This window comes from Tupaia chinensis, unplaced genomic scaffold (assembly GCF_000334495.1).
Source record: "Tupaia chinensis unplaced genomic scaffold, TupChi_1.0 Scaffold000234_1, whole genome shotgun sequence".
NCBI lineage: Eukaryota > Metazoa > Chordata > Mammalia > Scandentia > Tupaiidae > Tupaia > Tupaia belangeri.
This window is the reverse complement of record NW_006159712.1, coordinates 486,259-499,178: the sequence shown is the minus strand read 5'-3', so window position 1 is coordinate 499,178 and position 12,920 is coordinate 486,259. Positions and strand designations below refer to the sequence as shown.

Genomic DNA, 12,920 nt, shown 5'->3' with positions numbered 1-12,920 from the left:
GCCACTGGGGGCTGGGCCGGGCCGGGCCGGGCCGGGCAGGGCAGGGTGGGCCGTGCCGGGCTCCTGCACCTCCAGGCCAGCTGCCTCCCTCCCTGCACTCTGTACCCTCTGTCCCCTCTCCTTCCTTTCCTGGCCCTCACCCCTTCCCTCTCTTTGTTTCTGTCATCTCTGTCTCCCCCCTCCCTGCCATCTCTGTCCTCCCTGCCTCCCTCTTCCCTTGGGCTACAGCTTTCTCCCTCCCTGCCTCTCCCAGGCCCTCTGGGGGTGCCTCTCTAGGCCTGCCGGCCCTCCCTGCCCCTCCGCGGCGCCTGGCTGTGCAGGGCAGGCCCAGGTGGTGCTTTTCCCTGGGATCTGCTGTCCAGTTGCTGCCAGGGAAGGGGCAGCTGGCTGGCCGGCGGGAGGAGGTGCCCTCCTGGGGAGCCCCGGAGCTCTCGCTGTCCCCTCCAGGCTGGGAGTACAGGGGGGTCAGCCTCTGGTCTGAACCATCTGTCCACACCCTGAGACGGGAGGCAGGAGCTCAGCAGGGAGAAGAGTCTGGAAAGGGCTGGCCCCTCTCTCGAGAGGCCACTCGCCCTCACTTCCTCTGCCTGGACTGGGAGCACAGTGGCTCTTACCCGCTATGCGACCTCAGACAAGCTGGTGGCCTTCTCGGCAGTAATGTGCTTGTGAATCACCAAGCGTCCTGTCGGAATGCGGGTGTTGATTCAGTGGGGCTGGGCCCCCAACACCTGCCTGGGGCCTGGGACTCTGCATTTCCACCTCGCCCAGGCTTTGGGTATCCGGGACTAGCTCATCTTGGCTTCTCCTCCAGCTCCTCGAACGCTGGGATTTCATCATCCTCTCTCCAGGAATATGTTTATGAATTCCTCCAACCCCCAACACCCAGGGCCGCACGGGGCCACGCTGGCTGCCGCTGCTCCGTTTAAAGGTCCCATTAGAAACACAGATGAGGCCAAGGGACCCCATCTGTGAGCCCTGGGAGAGGAAGTGAGACAATGGAGCCAATTGAAGCTTCCAATCTAGATAATCAATACAAATATTATTGGGAGGGTGATTTATGTGGCCGAGCTGGCCAGGAGGCTGTTCCATAGATCTGCCTTGGGGGAGGGGTGGCCAGGGGCCCAGCGCGGTTCAGGCCCCCGCTCCTGCTTTGCAGGGCTCGGCCCAACAGGGAGAACGATGGAGTTGGAGACTAGTGAAATGCACACTTGGTCAGAATCAAGTAATCTGTAACACGCAGTCTCGATCTCAGAATCTCAGCAAATCCTGTTGAAGCTGAATACCTGTGAACACCCGGAATTGCAAACCTCTCCGACACCGAGCAGCTCAGATTCGGGTCTGTAACAGTTCTGGATTGCAGGGCCATGCAGGTGCCCTTTAGTCTGGTTGCCCTGTCCAAGAACTCTGGCCTGCTTTGCCGCAGCAAGCGGTCCTTTGGCCACATCTGCTCAGGTGACTGAGGGCTCTGCGTCTTGGTGTCCTGGGAAGGGTCTCCCGGGGCCCTCCTGAAGTTCTCCCCGCAGGCTGGGTGCCTGGAGGACAGGCTGCTCGGGGGCAGGCCCTGAGGCTCATGTTGTGGGATCCCGGATAGGCAGGGACTCGGGGCCCACCCTGCCCACCTGGGGTTGTATCACTCTCTCCCATCCCATTCTTGTCCTCAGTCCTGGTCACCTCTGTCCCGCAGGCAGTTGCCACCTTGAAGAACAGCACTGGACCAGGGCAGGATGCCCAGTGCGAGCCGCAGCTCTGGCAGGCAAGCCTGAAGCCCTGGGCTCAGTTTCCCCATCTGCTAAGTGGGCATGAGAAGGTCCCCATCACCTGCCTTAAAGGACCTGAGCCTGGGGTGCGAAGGGAGGAGGAGGCGTCAACCCCTCCTGGCATAGAACGCAGAGCTGCCCGCTCTGAGCAAGGCAGAGTCAGCCCAGCCCGGTGTGCTAGGAGTGCTGGGGCCCAGCATGGGGGTGCTGCAGGGGCAATTCTGTTTTTCTAAATCTGATGACTACATATTCCTGTTGATTTCATTTGCAAAAATGTTTTGTCTACTTGAGAAAAAAGTGACTTAGGAAAATCCAGTAGGCCTGCTTCCCAGGATGGGCAGTGCCTAGAACAACCCTGGGCCGGCCAGCGGAGGGGCTGTGGCAGCCAGAGAGATGGGGATTTTGAGGGTTAAGCAGGTAGACTTAGAGTCTGAAGGGATTTAATTTCGGCTCCACTATCTATGAGAAGGGAGACAGTGGGTCTGAAATAGCTTTTTTCTTTTATTACCAGAGGGCTCATGTGCTCACCAGAGAGGAGAGAACCAGAGGAGAGGGCAAGGACTCCCCAATGGGGCATGGTCACACTGCAATCTTTTTCCCTCCGTTCCTCCGTCCTACCAGGATTTGGGGCGTGCACACACCAGCACCTGACCTGCAGGATTTTCAAGCTGCCGGGGTGGGATCTGAACCATGGTCGGCCACGTGGGATCTCACTCCCTGTGCACAGCGCTAAACTGCTGTGGTATGGGACTAGCCTTTCTGAGCCCACTAGCTGCTCTTCATAATGTGGGTAACTGCAGTGAGAGAATGCCTTATGCCCAAAGGTGATATGAATGTTGAAACAAGAATGTTAATAACTGCCCAAACGCCTTGCTGTCATGTGGCAGGCAGGAGGGCTGTCACAGCTCTCGGTGAGGTTCCCCTGATGGCGCTGGTTCTTGAGGCTTCCGGGAGGGACCCCAGGGAAGGAGGGCAATGCCTCTCTCCCATTGGTGGGACCCGGGATGTCTGATTCGGGTGGAATCCTTCTCCAGGAGGCTTGCATGCAGTGGGGTCGGGCTGGCCATGCCCAGGCTGTGTCCCAGGCCCGACGGGGAAGGAGGACATTGGAGCCTCCTGCTGGGTGCAGTCTGGTCTCCTCGCAGTTGGTGCTGGGGCTCTCGCTCATGCAGCAAGATCACTGAGCACTGGGATGGTACAGTGAGGAGACATCGTGGTCCCGACCCGCTAGGAGCCCACAGTCTAGAGCCCCCTGCTCCTTACTAGGGCTGGCTTTGAGGAGCAAGAACCTAGCCCATCCATTTCCTCCCAGGCCTGGGTTTCCCACTTTTTTTTTTTTTTTTTTTGAGAAGTTTTTGCCTTAGGGCACATGCACTTGCTAGAGAGAGATAGAGATAGCCAAGAGGGAAAGCAAGAGATCACCCGTGCAGGGGGGATGGTCACGCCGCAATCCCTTCTCTTCTATTCTCCTCTTGGGGTCTTGGGCATGCACGCACATGCATCCGACCTGAGTTTCAAGCCGCTGGGTTGGGACTCTAGCACTGGCAGTCCAGTGACGTAACCACTGTGCCATCTACTGGCCCTGGCTTCCCCACCTTTAATGTGTGTGTATGTGTGTGTGTGTGTGTGTGTGTGTGCGCGCTTGTGTGGTGTGGCGCTGGTCTCTGCACTTGCTCCTTCTCGGGCATAGACATGTCTGTGATTCTGGGCTCACGGAAGTCAGCGTGCCTGGTGCAGGCTCTGCTCTGCCAGGCGGCCTCCTGGGCTGGGAGCTCCGGGCTGGGAGCCCGTGTGTCAGCCCCGTCCCCACGAGAGTCCTGGTGTAGTGGGACCATCCGTAGTGATGTCTGGCTCCCTCTGAGCATGTGAGCTCCTGCAGGCAGTGACCTGGCCTTGCTCTCTGCCGTGCCCTTGGCCAGAGCAAGGCCTGGCAGGGAACGGGTCCCACGGGCCACAGGATGAATGAGTCACGTGTGGGCGACTCCAGGCGTGAGCAGAGCTGCCTGTGTGGCCCACACGGGAAGGCATGTGGGGGCTTCCAGGGTTTGCTGGGCTGACGGCTGGCAGGGTTCCTCTGGTCCCCAGTTCCCTCACTCAGGCCCTGCTGCAGGGCTTATTTGAGCAAGGAGCAGGGTCATTTGGACTGGCTGGTGTGGCCGAGGCAGTAGAGACCCCCCTCTCTCTGAGCCTGAACCCTAGAGACCATCCACATGGAGCAGTCCAGATGTGGGAGCCGTTGCCCCACTGCTCGGGCACTCACCCACTTGGTGTAAACCCAAGGCCTTGAACCATCTAGAAGGTCTGCTGCTGTCCAGCTAAGCAGCTTCCCTGCTGTCCTTGCACACGACACACGTTCCGCTGAGTGTCCTGGCACTTGCCGTCTCCTCCGCCTGAGAAAGCATCTCTTAGTATCCCCACGGCCTGCTCCTTCCCTTCACCCAGGCTTTGGTTTCACTGTCTCCTCGTCTCCTCATCTCCTCGTCTCCTCCTCGGTCCCCTCAGGGGCACGCGCCTCGCCAGGGCTCACCGCTCTGCTGCTCTGTGATGTCCTTAGCTCTCCACTCTCTGCTGGGGCACAGACTCCGGGTTGGGGGTATCTTGCTGGTTTTTCATGTTGCAGCCCCGGTGCACAGAGCCAGCGTGAAGAGGTGCTCGGTAGCTACTGGAGATGCGCAGGCCATGCCACGTACAGGGCCGATGCGCGGGCCACGCCACGTACAGGGCAGATGCGCGGGCCACGCCACGTACAGGGCAGATGCGCGGGCCGCGCCACGTACAGGGCCGATGTGCGGGTCGCGCCACGTACAGGGCCGATGCGCGGGCCGCGCCACGTACAGGGCCAATGTGCGGACCCCTTGTGTGTGGGGCAGATGCGGGGACCACTCCTTATGCACGCAGATGCATGGCCACGCTATGTGCACCTGGGAGTGTGGACAGGGCTCTCTAGGGTATCAGGGCAAAGGGGCTTCTTTTGATACCCAGGAAGTGCTTGGCCCAGAGCTCGGCACACAGTCGTCACCTGGCAGACCAATGCCCCTTCCCCTCAGGCTGGCGTTGTGTGGTGGAGGTAGAGCGATCAGCAGACCCTCTTCCTCCAGGGCTCTCCCAGCTGGGGAGGAGCATTCCTGTCTGTCTAAACCCACCCTCTAGGTGCACATCCCACAGCCGTGGGCCCAGTGAGAAGTGGCCACCCACGCCCGCCAGTCCTGCTGCTGGGATAAATCTAGCTCCCAATCAATCCACATGGCCACGCTATGTGCACCTGGGAGTGTGGACAGGGCTCTCTAGGGTATCAGGGCAAAGGGGCTTCTTTTGATACCCAGGAAGTGCTTGGCCCAGAGCTCGGCACACAGTCGTCACCTGGCAGACCAATGCCCCTTCCCCTCAGGCTGGCGTTGTGTGGTGGAGGTAGAGCGATCAGCAGACCCTCTTCCTCCAGGGCTCTCCCAGCTGGGGAGGAGCATTCCTGTCTGTCTAAACCCACCCTCTAGGTGCACATCCCACAGCCGTGGGCCCAGTGAGAACTGCCCACCCACGCCCGCCAGTCCTGCTGCTGGGATAAATCTAGCTCCCAATCAATCCATTGATCCTGCCTCTTCCTTTCTCAGCCCACGTGGCCTGAGAACCTCCTCAGGGGACCTTGGAGAAGGGGAATCGTGGGTGCCCTTGGGGAAGAGGCCAGGGCACACGTGTGTGTGCTGCATGTGTGTGCGCGTACATGTGCGTGTGTGTGCATGCGTGTGTAAAAGTGATGAGGTAACGCCCCCAGAAAGATGCATCCCCCACCTCTCTCTTCCTTCTCTGCACCTGGTCTGCCTTCCGAGGGAGGGAGGGAAGGCTGACTCGGTGTGACCTCCAGCTCTGGCAGCTGTCCCTGGGTTCCACCCTGCAGGGCCCAGGCAGGCCTGGGTCCACCCAGCTCCCCCTGGCCCGGCTCCCCTGTGCTCTTACTGGTCTTGGCTGCAGCTTTGTTCTCTCGGACACCCTCTCAGTCCTGTCTCCCGTGACTGACTCAGTTCTCTCTGGGCTGTGTCCCTGTCTAGAGCTCTGGGTGCCTCCAAACCCAAAGTCTTTGGAGTGAGGCACTGGGTCACCCCCTGGGAAGCCCAGCTAGGGGATCAGCCAGGCAACCAGTCAACCTCTCAGCGCTGTTCTCCTCGCTCTCACTGCCCTGCTGCATGCCTGTCCCCACTCTGCTTACCTACCTCGGTCTGCACCTCTGCCCGTGTCCAGGCCTGACCTGCTGCCGGTGGCAAGGAGATTAATTGTCCAGTCAACTGTTCAGCTGTCGTCGTCATTCCTCATAGGGGAGTCATGAGGACCGAGGAGATATTCCATCTCAGACTCTGAGCACACGGCAGTGCTGGACACATGGTGACCACTCAGATCAGGACTAGCAGTCTTAGTGGCTCCTCCAGGCACTTACAAGACAAGGGGGGACAGCGTGAGCTTTTCTGTAGAAGGCGCTTGCTTTCTTGCTCCTTTTTCCTTCCCCTCTCTCTGTCTCTGGACGCTGGAGGAGGGAGTGGGCCCTTGAGCCCCTTTCCCTCCTGGTTCCCACTCTGCACTGGCTCTGGGCTCCTGCTCTGTGTGGGTCTCGGGAGACTGGCTGCATGGCGCTCCTTCAGGGGAGCTGTGATGTGAAGCTCCCCACCCTGCACTCGCCCTCATTGGAATCCGAATCCAGTAGAATGTCCTGACACCATCCCTGCCCCTCTGGCTGTGGTCTGAGCCAGCTGGGTGTTGTGGCTCAAAGGCATCTTCTCAGGCTGACTCTAGGGACCTCCTCTGCCCTCAAGGTCATTTGGGGGAGGGATGGGCCCCAACCTTGTGCTCTCTGGGCAGCCCCATCCACTGGAAGCCAAAGAGAAGACCCCCCACCACCCAGCATTCCTTCCGTACTTACTCCCCTGGGAAAGGGACTGGGGCGGGGGAGATGTGGAAGGTGAGGGGTGGGGTAGGCAGGGGAGACTTCCGGGTCAGCCCATGCGTGACCTTGGGACTCAGTTTTCTCACCTGTGAGATGGGGAAAATAACAACACTTGCAACCTTCTAGGACTGTTGCAGGATTACATGAGATAATGCATGTATGATAGTTAGAGCAGTGCTCGGCGTCTCTTAACTCTTGGTAAGTGTGAGTTACCAATGCCCCCTAGAAAGGCAGACCTGGCACTGGGAGAAGCCTTAGCGGGTACCTGTTCTGGCCTGGAAACACAGGAAGCCTTTTGGCTTGGTTACGTGTACCGCAGGAGGTATGATGGTGCCACCACATCGGGATGGGTAGGTGGGAGCCCGGGGTCCAGGAGAGTGGTGTCAACCAAAGGACGCAGGGGTTAAGGGCGTTCCTTGGCTGTGGAGACTGGGTCCGAACCTTACCCTGCCTTTGCTAGCAGTGCGTCCTTGGGCAAAGTCTTTCACCTCCATGAATCTCGTTTCCTTTAACTTTATTTATTTATTTATTTATTTATTTATTTATTTGAGATTTTTGCTATAGGACGTGTGCATTTGCCAGAGAGACAGAGAGACAGACAGAAAAAGAAATCACTCCCCAGAGGGGATGGCCACACCACAATCCCTTCTCCTCCATTCTCGGCTCAGAATCTTGGACACACGTACACGTGCCCGGCATGCGTTTTAAGTCACCGGGTCTGGGGCTCAAAGCCTGGCTGACTGCGTGGGAGTCCAGGGATGTAACCATTACGCCATCTGCTGGTCCCATCGTCTTTAACTCTTCAATAGTGTCAGTCACACCCACCTCGCAAGGCTGGCTGAGTGTTTATTAACGCTTATATGTTGGTCACTTGCTATGGGGCAGGGATGGGCTAGGGACTAGGAGTCATGGGCAGAGGAAGACACAGAGCCTTGTCCTCCCAGAGCTCGCCTTCTGGTGGGTGGACACAGCCGGTCAAGGGTAACAAGAAGCTCTTGGAGAAGAGATCAAAGGAAAATGGCGTCAAGGAACGGGTAGGCTGTGCTGGGGGCGGGGGCAGGGCCAACATCAGCATGCTCCGGGAGGGCCTCTGTGAGGAGGCAGCCTAGATGATGAGAAGCCGCTGTGGGAAGTCTGGGCAGAGAGGTCAGCGCGTGCAAAGGCCCTGAGGTGGGCGTGTGCTTGGCGTGTGGGAGAGGAACAGCGAGGAGGCGTGTGATGCTGGGGGCTGTGAGTGAGGGGACGGGGTGGCCAGCAGGGCCAGATCGCGTACCCCCTACGGCTCTTTTGGACTGTCTTCTAAATGGCTTGGGATCCCTAGGAGGTTTTTAGGAGGGAAGAGACAGGATTAAGTTTGTAAAGGATTCCTCTGGCCAACGTGGGGAGGAGAGGCTGGGGGGCAAGGGTAGTGGTGGGAGGGGCCGTTGCATTGCACAGGCTGGAGGGGCCGGAGGCCCTGCCAGGGTGCGGCGGGTTCTGGTGAACAGAGCAAGCGCGTGTCAGCCCTGGCCTGGTCCAGGCCGCACGGATGGGCCTGAGCCTGATGAGGTTCCTGAGAGCTGCCTCTCAGGGGCTTGGGTCATGGAAGTAATTGGGATGCCGAGGACCAGGCAGGCTCCGGGCAGACCTAGCCTGGGTGGTGTCTCTCCTCTCTCCCCTCTCTCGCTCTCTCTGAGAACCGCTACTGCAATTACTCCCCAAAGACTTTACATAATTCTGGCCCGGCTCCCTCCGCATTATGTCATGCGCTGAGTGGAGTCTAGGTCACTCCCTCGCACGCTGCGGGTCTCAGGGAGAAAGGCTTCTGGCTCCCCCAGTGCAGAGGCCGTGCAGACCCTCCCCGTGGGGGTGGGGAAGCTGGGCTGGCCGTGGATGGAGGTGCCCTGGACAGCTCGGTCAAGGCCAGGGCTTCCTGTGCTGGCTCAGGCTGACGAGTGGGGGAAGGGACTGTGCTTGGAGGCACGCCTTTCCAGGATTGGGGGGCCTCCCCCCATGGAGCCCAGACCCGAGCAGAAAGAGGCAGGCATCCTGAGGGAGGCATGGCCATTCCAGCATGAAGTTTCCCACTCTGCTGCGCCTCGTGTCCCTCATGGTAACGCTGGTGCAAAGACAGCCAACCTGAGGAAGACGGGCGGCGTCCGGGCTCACACGGGAGCCAGAGCCAGGGTACTGCAGGAGCCGGCCCGAGGGCAGAGGCCCAGCGTGTGTGCCAAATCACCCCTCCACCTACTTGATGTTTCCTGGGCCCCAGGCCAATGGCTTCACCTGCTTCCCGCAGTCTCACGTCTCTGCCCGTCCCCTAGTCCCCTAGATCTTGCTCCCTCGTTCCAGGAAGAGCCGGAGTAGGGTTAAGCCCCTGACCTCGCACGGGCAGGGAAAGCAGGAATCAGAGGGCCCTGTGGCTTGTCTGAGGTCACACAGCCTGACACGGCCATGCCATGAAGTTTCCCACTCTGCTGCGCCTCGTGTCCCTCATGGTAACGCTGGTGCAAAGACAGCCAACCTGAGGAAGACGGGCGGCGTCCGGGCTCACACGGGAGCCAGAGCCAGGGTACTGCAGGAGCCGGCCCGAGGGCAGAGGCCCAGCGTGTGTGCCAAATCACCCCTCCACCTACTTGATGTTTCCTGGGCCCCAGGCCAATGGCTTCACCTGCTTCCCGCAGTCTCACGTCTCTGCCCGTCCCCTAGTCCCCTAGATCTTGCTCCCTCGTTCCAGGAAGAGCCGGAGTAGGGTTAAGCCCCTGACCTCGCACGGGCAGGGAAAGCAGGAATCAGAGGGCCCTGTGGCTTGTCTGAGGTCACACAGCCTGACACGGCCATGCCAGAGCAGAGTCAGACCTGCCAGTCCAGCCCAGGCTGTCATGGTACGGGCACTTGTGACCTGGGGGCGTGAGGATGTGCAGGTCAGAGGGCACGACCCGGCGATGAGTGGGCTCCACCCCTGCCTTGTGCTCACGCCTGATTCGTGCCTGCTGTTTCTGTCTTCCTCTCAGGGAAGGTTTGGGTTTGCATCCACAGTTACCACGCACCCCCGGGCCCTGAGAACAGGGCGCTAGGCATTTTACAGCATCCAGTCCCCCCCTGTTCGCGGGAACTGTGGACGGTTAAGGATGATTTCCCCCATTTTAGGGGTAAAGAAACGGAGGCACGAGGCCGTCCAGAGGGCAGGCGGGCCAGGGGTTCACACGCAGATCTGTGCGGCCCCACAGCTCTCTCTCTGGTCCGCTTACACACTGCCCACATCCTAGCTCTGGGCTGTCCTGACCACATCACCCCACCCTATGTGGACCTCAGCGAAGAGCTGGAGGAAGCAAGCCCCAGAACTGCCGAGACGCTTGGCCCCCGGGCTGGAAGCAACAGAGGAAAACGAAGGGGTTTGAACGGAAGGGGAGCGGGAAAGACCAGGGCTCGGAACTCCCGCCCGGCAGTACTGGCTCACAGTCCAGGCTTGGTGCTTCCTGGGGTGGGGGGAGGCAGAGAGGAATGTGCCCCTCTTGTTTCTAGAGTTACTGAATTCTTGATAGATCTTTAAATTTTATGTAAATACTTTCTTCCCCCTCTTGGAAAGGTGGGTATCATATTTTAATTAGTAGTGGTGTCAAAGGAGGGCTAGATCAATTATTGAAAATCTCGAGTTCCAGATGGCTTTAATTTTCACAGCAGGGCACCAGGGTCTATATTTGTAAATTTTTTTATTAAAATCATACCGAGTGTATTTTAGGGGCACTGAGGTACACTCTTTGCGGCCCCAAGGATTCTATACTCAGGAATTTGGGGCTATGATTTTTGTTATGGAGAAGTTAAGTCCCTTGTCACTGAAATTAAACTTTTGTGGGTGAGGAGGGGCAGGTGCTGGAAGTAAAGGGTTAGGGAGGAGACTGAGCTCTAGGGGGGACGGGCACACAGGCAAAGAAAGCAGCTATGGGGTTTGGGGTCCAGGTGCAGGGGTTAAAGGCCAACGGTAGAAATAGCCCAGAGAGGGCGTGTGGCCTGCCCAGGATCACAGTGCGCCCTACGGGGAAGAAAATGGGACACTGGTGGGGAAAAGGGTGGATTGGACGCCACGTGCCTAATCTGCTTGGCTACTTGCTGTCCTGGCTCAGCCAGGCCTTTGGGGGATCCAGTCTGAGCATCCACATCCTGAGGGAGGCGTGGATATTCCAGCAGAAACTGGGTTCCCATGGGGGCTTCTAGGCTTCTGGGAGTTAGTCACCCTTCAGCTTTGGTGGCCTCGGGTGAGGGCAGTGGCGGTCCAGAGGGGCTTGTACCGCCGCCCCCGGCTTTCCCCTCTTCAAGTGGGCAGGGCACTGGAGTCAGGGGCACTCTCGGAGTTCCAGCCAGCCGTCTACCCCGGTGGAAGCGGCTGCTGACCTTGGAGAAAATTGCTGACATCGCCAGAGGCAGGGTGGGGCATATGTGTGCATCTGTGTCAAGTGTCTGTCCCTCAGCCCAGAGACTGTGGAACTCCAGGGTGACTTGCCGGGCTATTTGGCCTGCTGTAGTGAACGGGGCTGAGGGCTGGAGGAGGTGGCTGGTGAGCGGAGAAGGGCACACGGTGTTTAGCCACAAGGGGCAGCGCCGTTTCCAGCTGGAGCCACGAGGCCCCAACCGGAGCAGAGAGGCTGGGGCGGAGGGCAGCGAGGAGGACGTGATGGTGCCTTCCATCTCCCCAGGGGGTCTGGGGAGCCTCCACCGTGCCTGCCTGGGCTGTGGGACGGGGAAGGGTCTGGGACTGTGTTACTGAGCCTCTAGACCAAGCCGCTGCCCGTGGTAAAAGACCTGCCTTGTCCTCTTTCTGCCTTTCGAAGCCCAGCTCCTAGTGGAGACAGACACCTTCGGAAGCCAAGTCCGGATCAAGGGCAAGGAGACGGAGTTCTACCTGTGCATGAACCGCAAAGGCAAGCTCGTGGGGAAGGTGAGTGGCGGCCCGACCTTCCCAAGGGACGTGGGGGTCCCCTTCTGGCAGCTCTGGGGAACGGGAGTGTCCAGGGCCCCATTCAACCCTCGATGGAAAACAGGCCCTGCATGTCTGAGTGTGAGTGTGAGTGCCTGTGAGAGAGAGCCCCCGTAGTGGCTTCCTGTGATCCCCTGCACCCACAGCCCACGGGCACAGGTACCTGTGGCTGTGGTTTTGAGGTGCAGTCTCCTGGTGGGTGTGTGCTCTGGTTGCTTAGCAGTGGCAGAACCTTCGAGGGGCTCTGGGGCACCCACCTACATGGCTCCCTGTTCCCCAGACAGCAGGGACACCAGGCCAAGGACTGTGGCCGCGACAGTCATTTTAACAATCGCCAGGGGTCTACAGCACCGTGCAGCAGCCCAGAGCCGCCTTGCCAGTGCTGGGCCTCACGGGTCTAGCATTTCAGGAAGATTTTATTACCTTGGACCGGGCAAGAGAGCTGCTCGTTACAAATTAGGGTGGGGGCGGGGCAGGGGGTGGCCCCCGTGTTGGGGGCTCTGAGCCTGCGAGGCTGCTGCTGTGTACCTCCCCCCTCCCCCCTCCATCCTCCCCCAGGCTGCTTGCTGCCTGGTGTCCAAGCGGCCTCCATTCCTGGCAGTGGCTATGTGGTGGCGCCCTACCCTCTGCCCCCTTCTCTGCAGGGGTGCTGCCCACCCACTTCCAGCTTGTGCACTGCAGGGTGTGCGTGCTGGGCAGGTGTGGTGGGGGCTGGGCGCAGACCCAGATTCTGGGGGACCGACTGGCTTTTTCTGGTTCTGGCTGGTTATTTGTGCTTTCTCATACCTGGCTGGGGGTGGGGGGTGGGAGCATGGTGGTCTTGAAGCCATGTCTTTGATTTCTCAAACCCCACAACTCTTACCTCTGGCCCTCCCCATTCCCAAATGGCTAAGGAGAGGAACAGGTCAGACCAGAGCTAGGCCAGGCGCCACCTAGCAGCCTCTGGTCCGAGCCCTAACGGAGCCCATGCTGTCATTGTCATTTGGTAAAAGCGATGACACTCTCTTCCCGCCATGCACTGAGCCAAAACGCTCCAGATCATCGCGTGGGGTGGAGACCACTACCATCCCATTGCCCAGATGGAAGGCCACTCCTGCCACGTCCTGGGCGCTCTTCCCAGGCGGGGTTCGAGGCCTAACGGGGAAGGAAACCATTCCAGACGCACCGCCCACACCAACTGAAGCTCCTCAAAGAGCAAAATAATAGTAATCCGAAGACCGGCGGCCGGCATGCCGAGGGGTGGTTTTAATTAGTGATTCACTCTACCGTCGGAGGCCGG

At 59.4% G+C, this 12,920-nt stretch overlaps 1 protein-coding gene across 1 annotated transcript in view; it reads left to right on the top strand.

Annotated features, from left to right (window-relative positions):
* Positions 1-12,920, top strand: part of FGF18 (fibroblast growth factor 18) — a 45,311-nt gene that overhangs the window by 26,111 nt on the left and 6,280 nt on the right. The window contains exon 3 of the mRNA XM_006148350.2: positions 11,496-11,602. Coding sequence (XP_006148412.1) covers positions 11,496-11,602 — 107 coding nt within the window. The remainder of the gene's footprint in view (positions 1-11,495; positions 11,603-12,920) is intronic.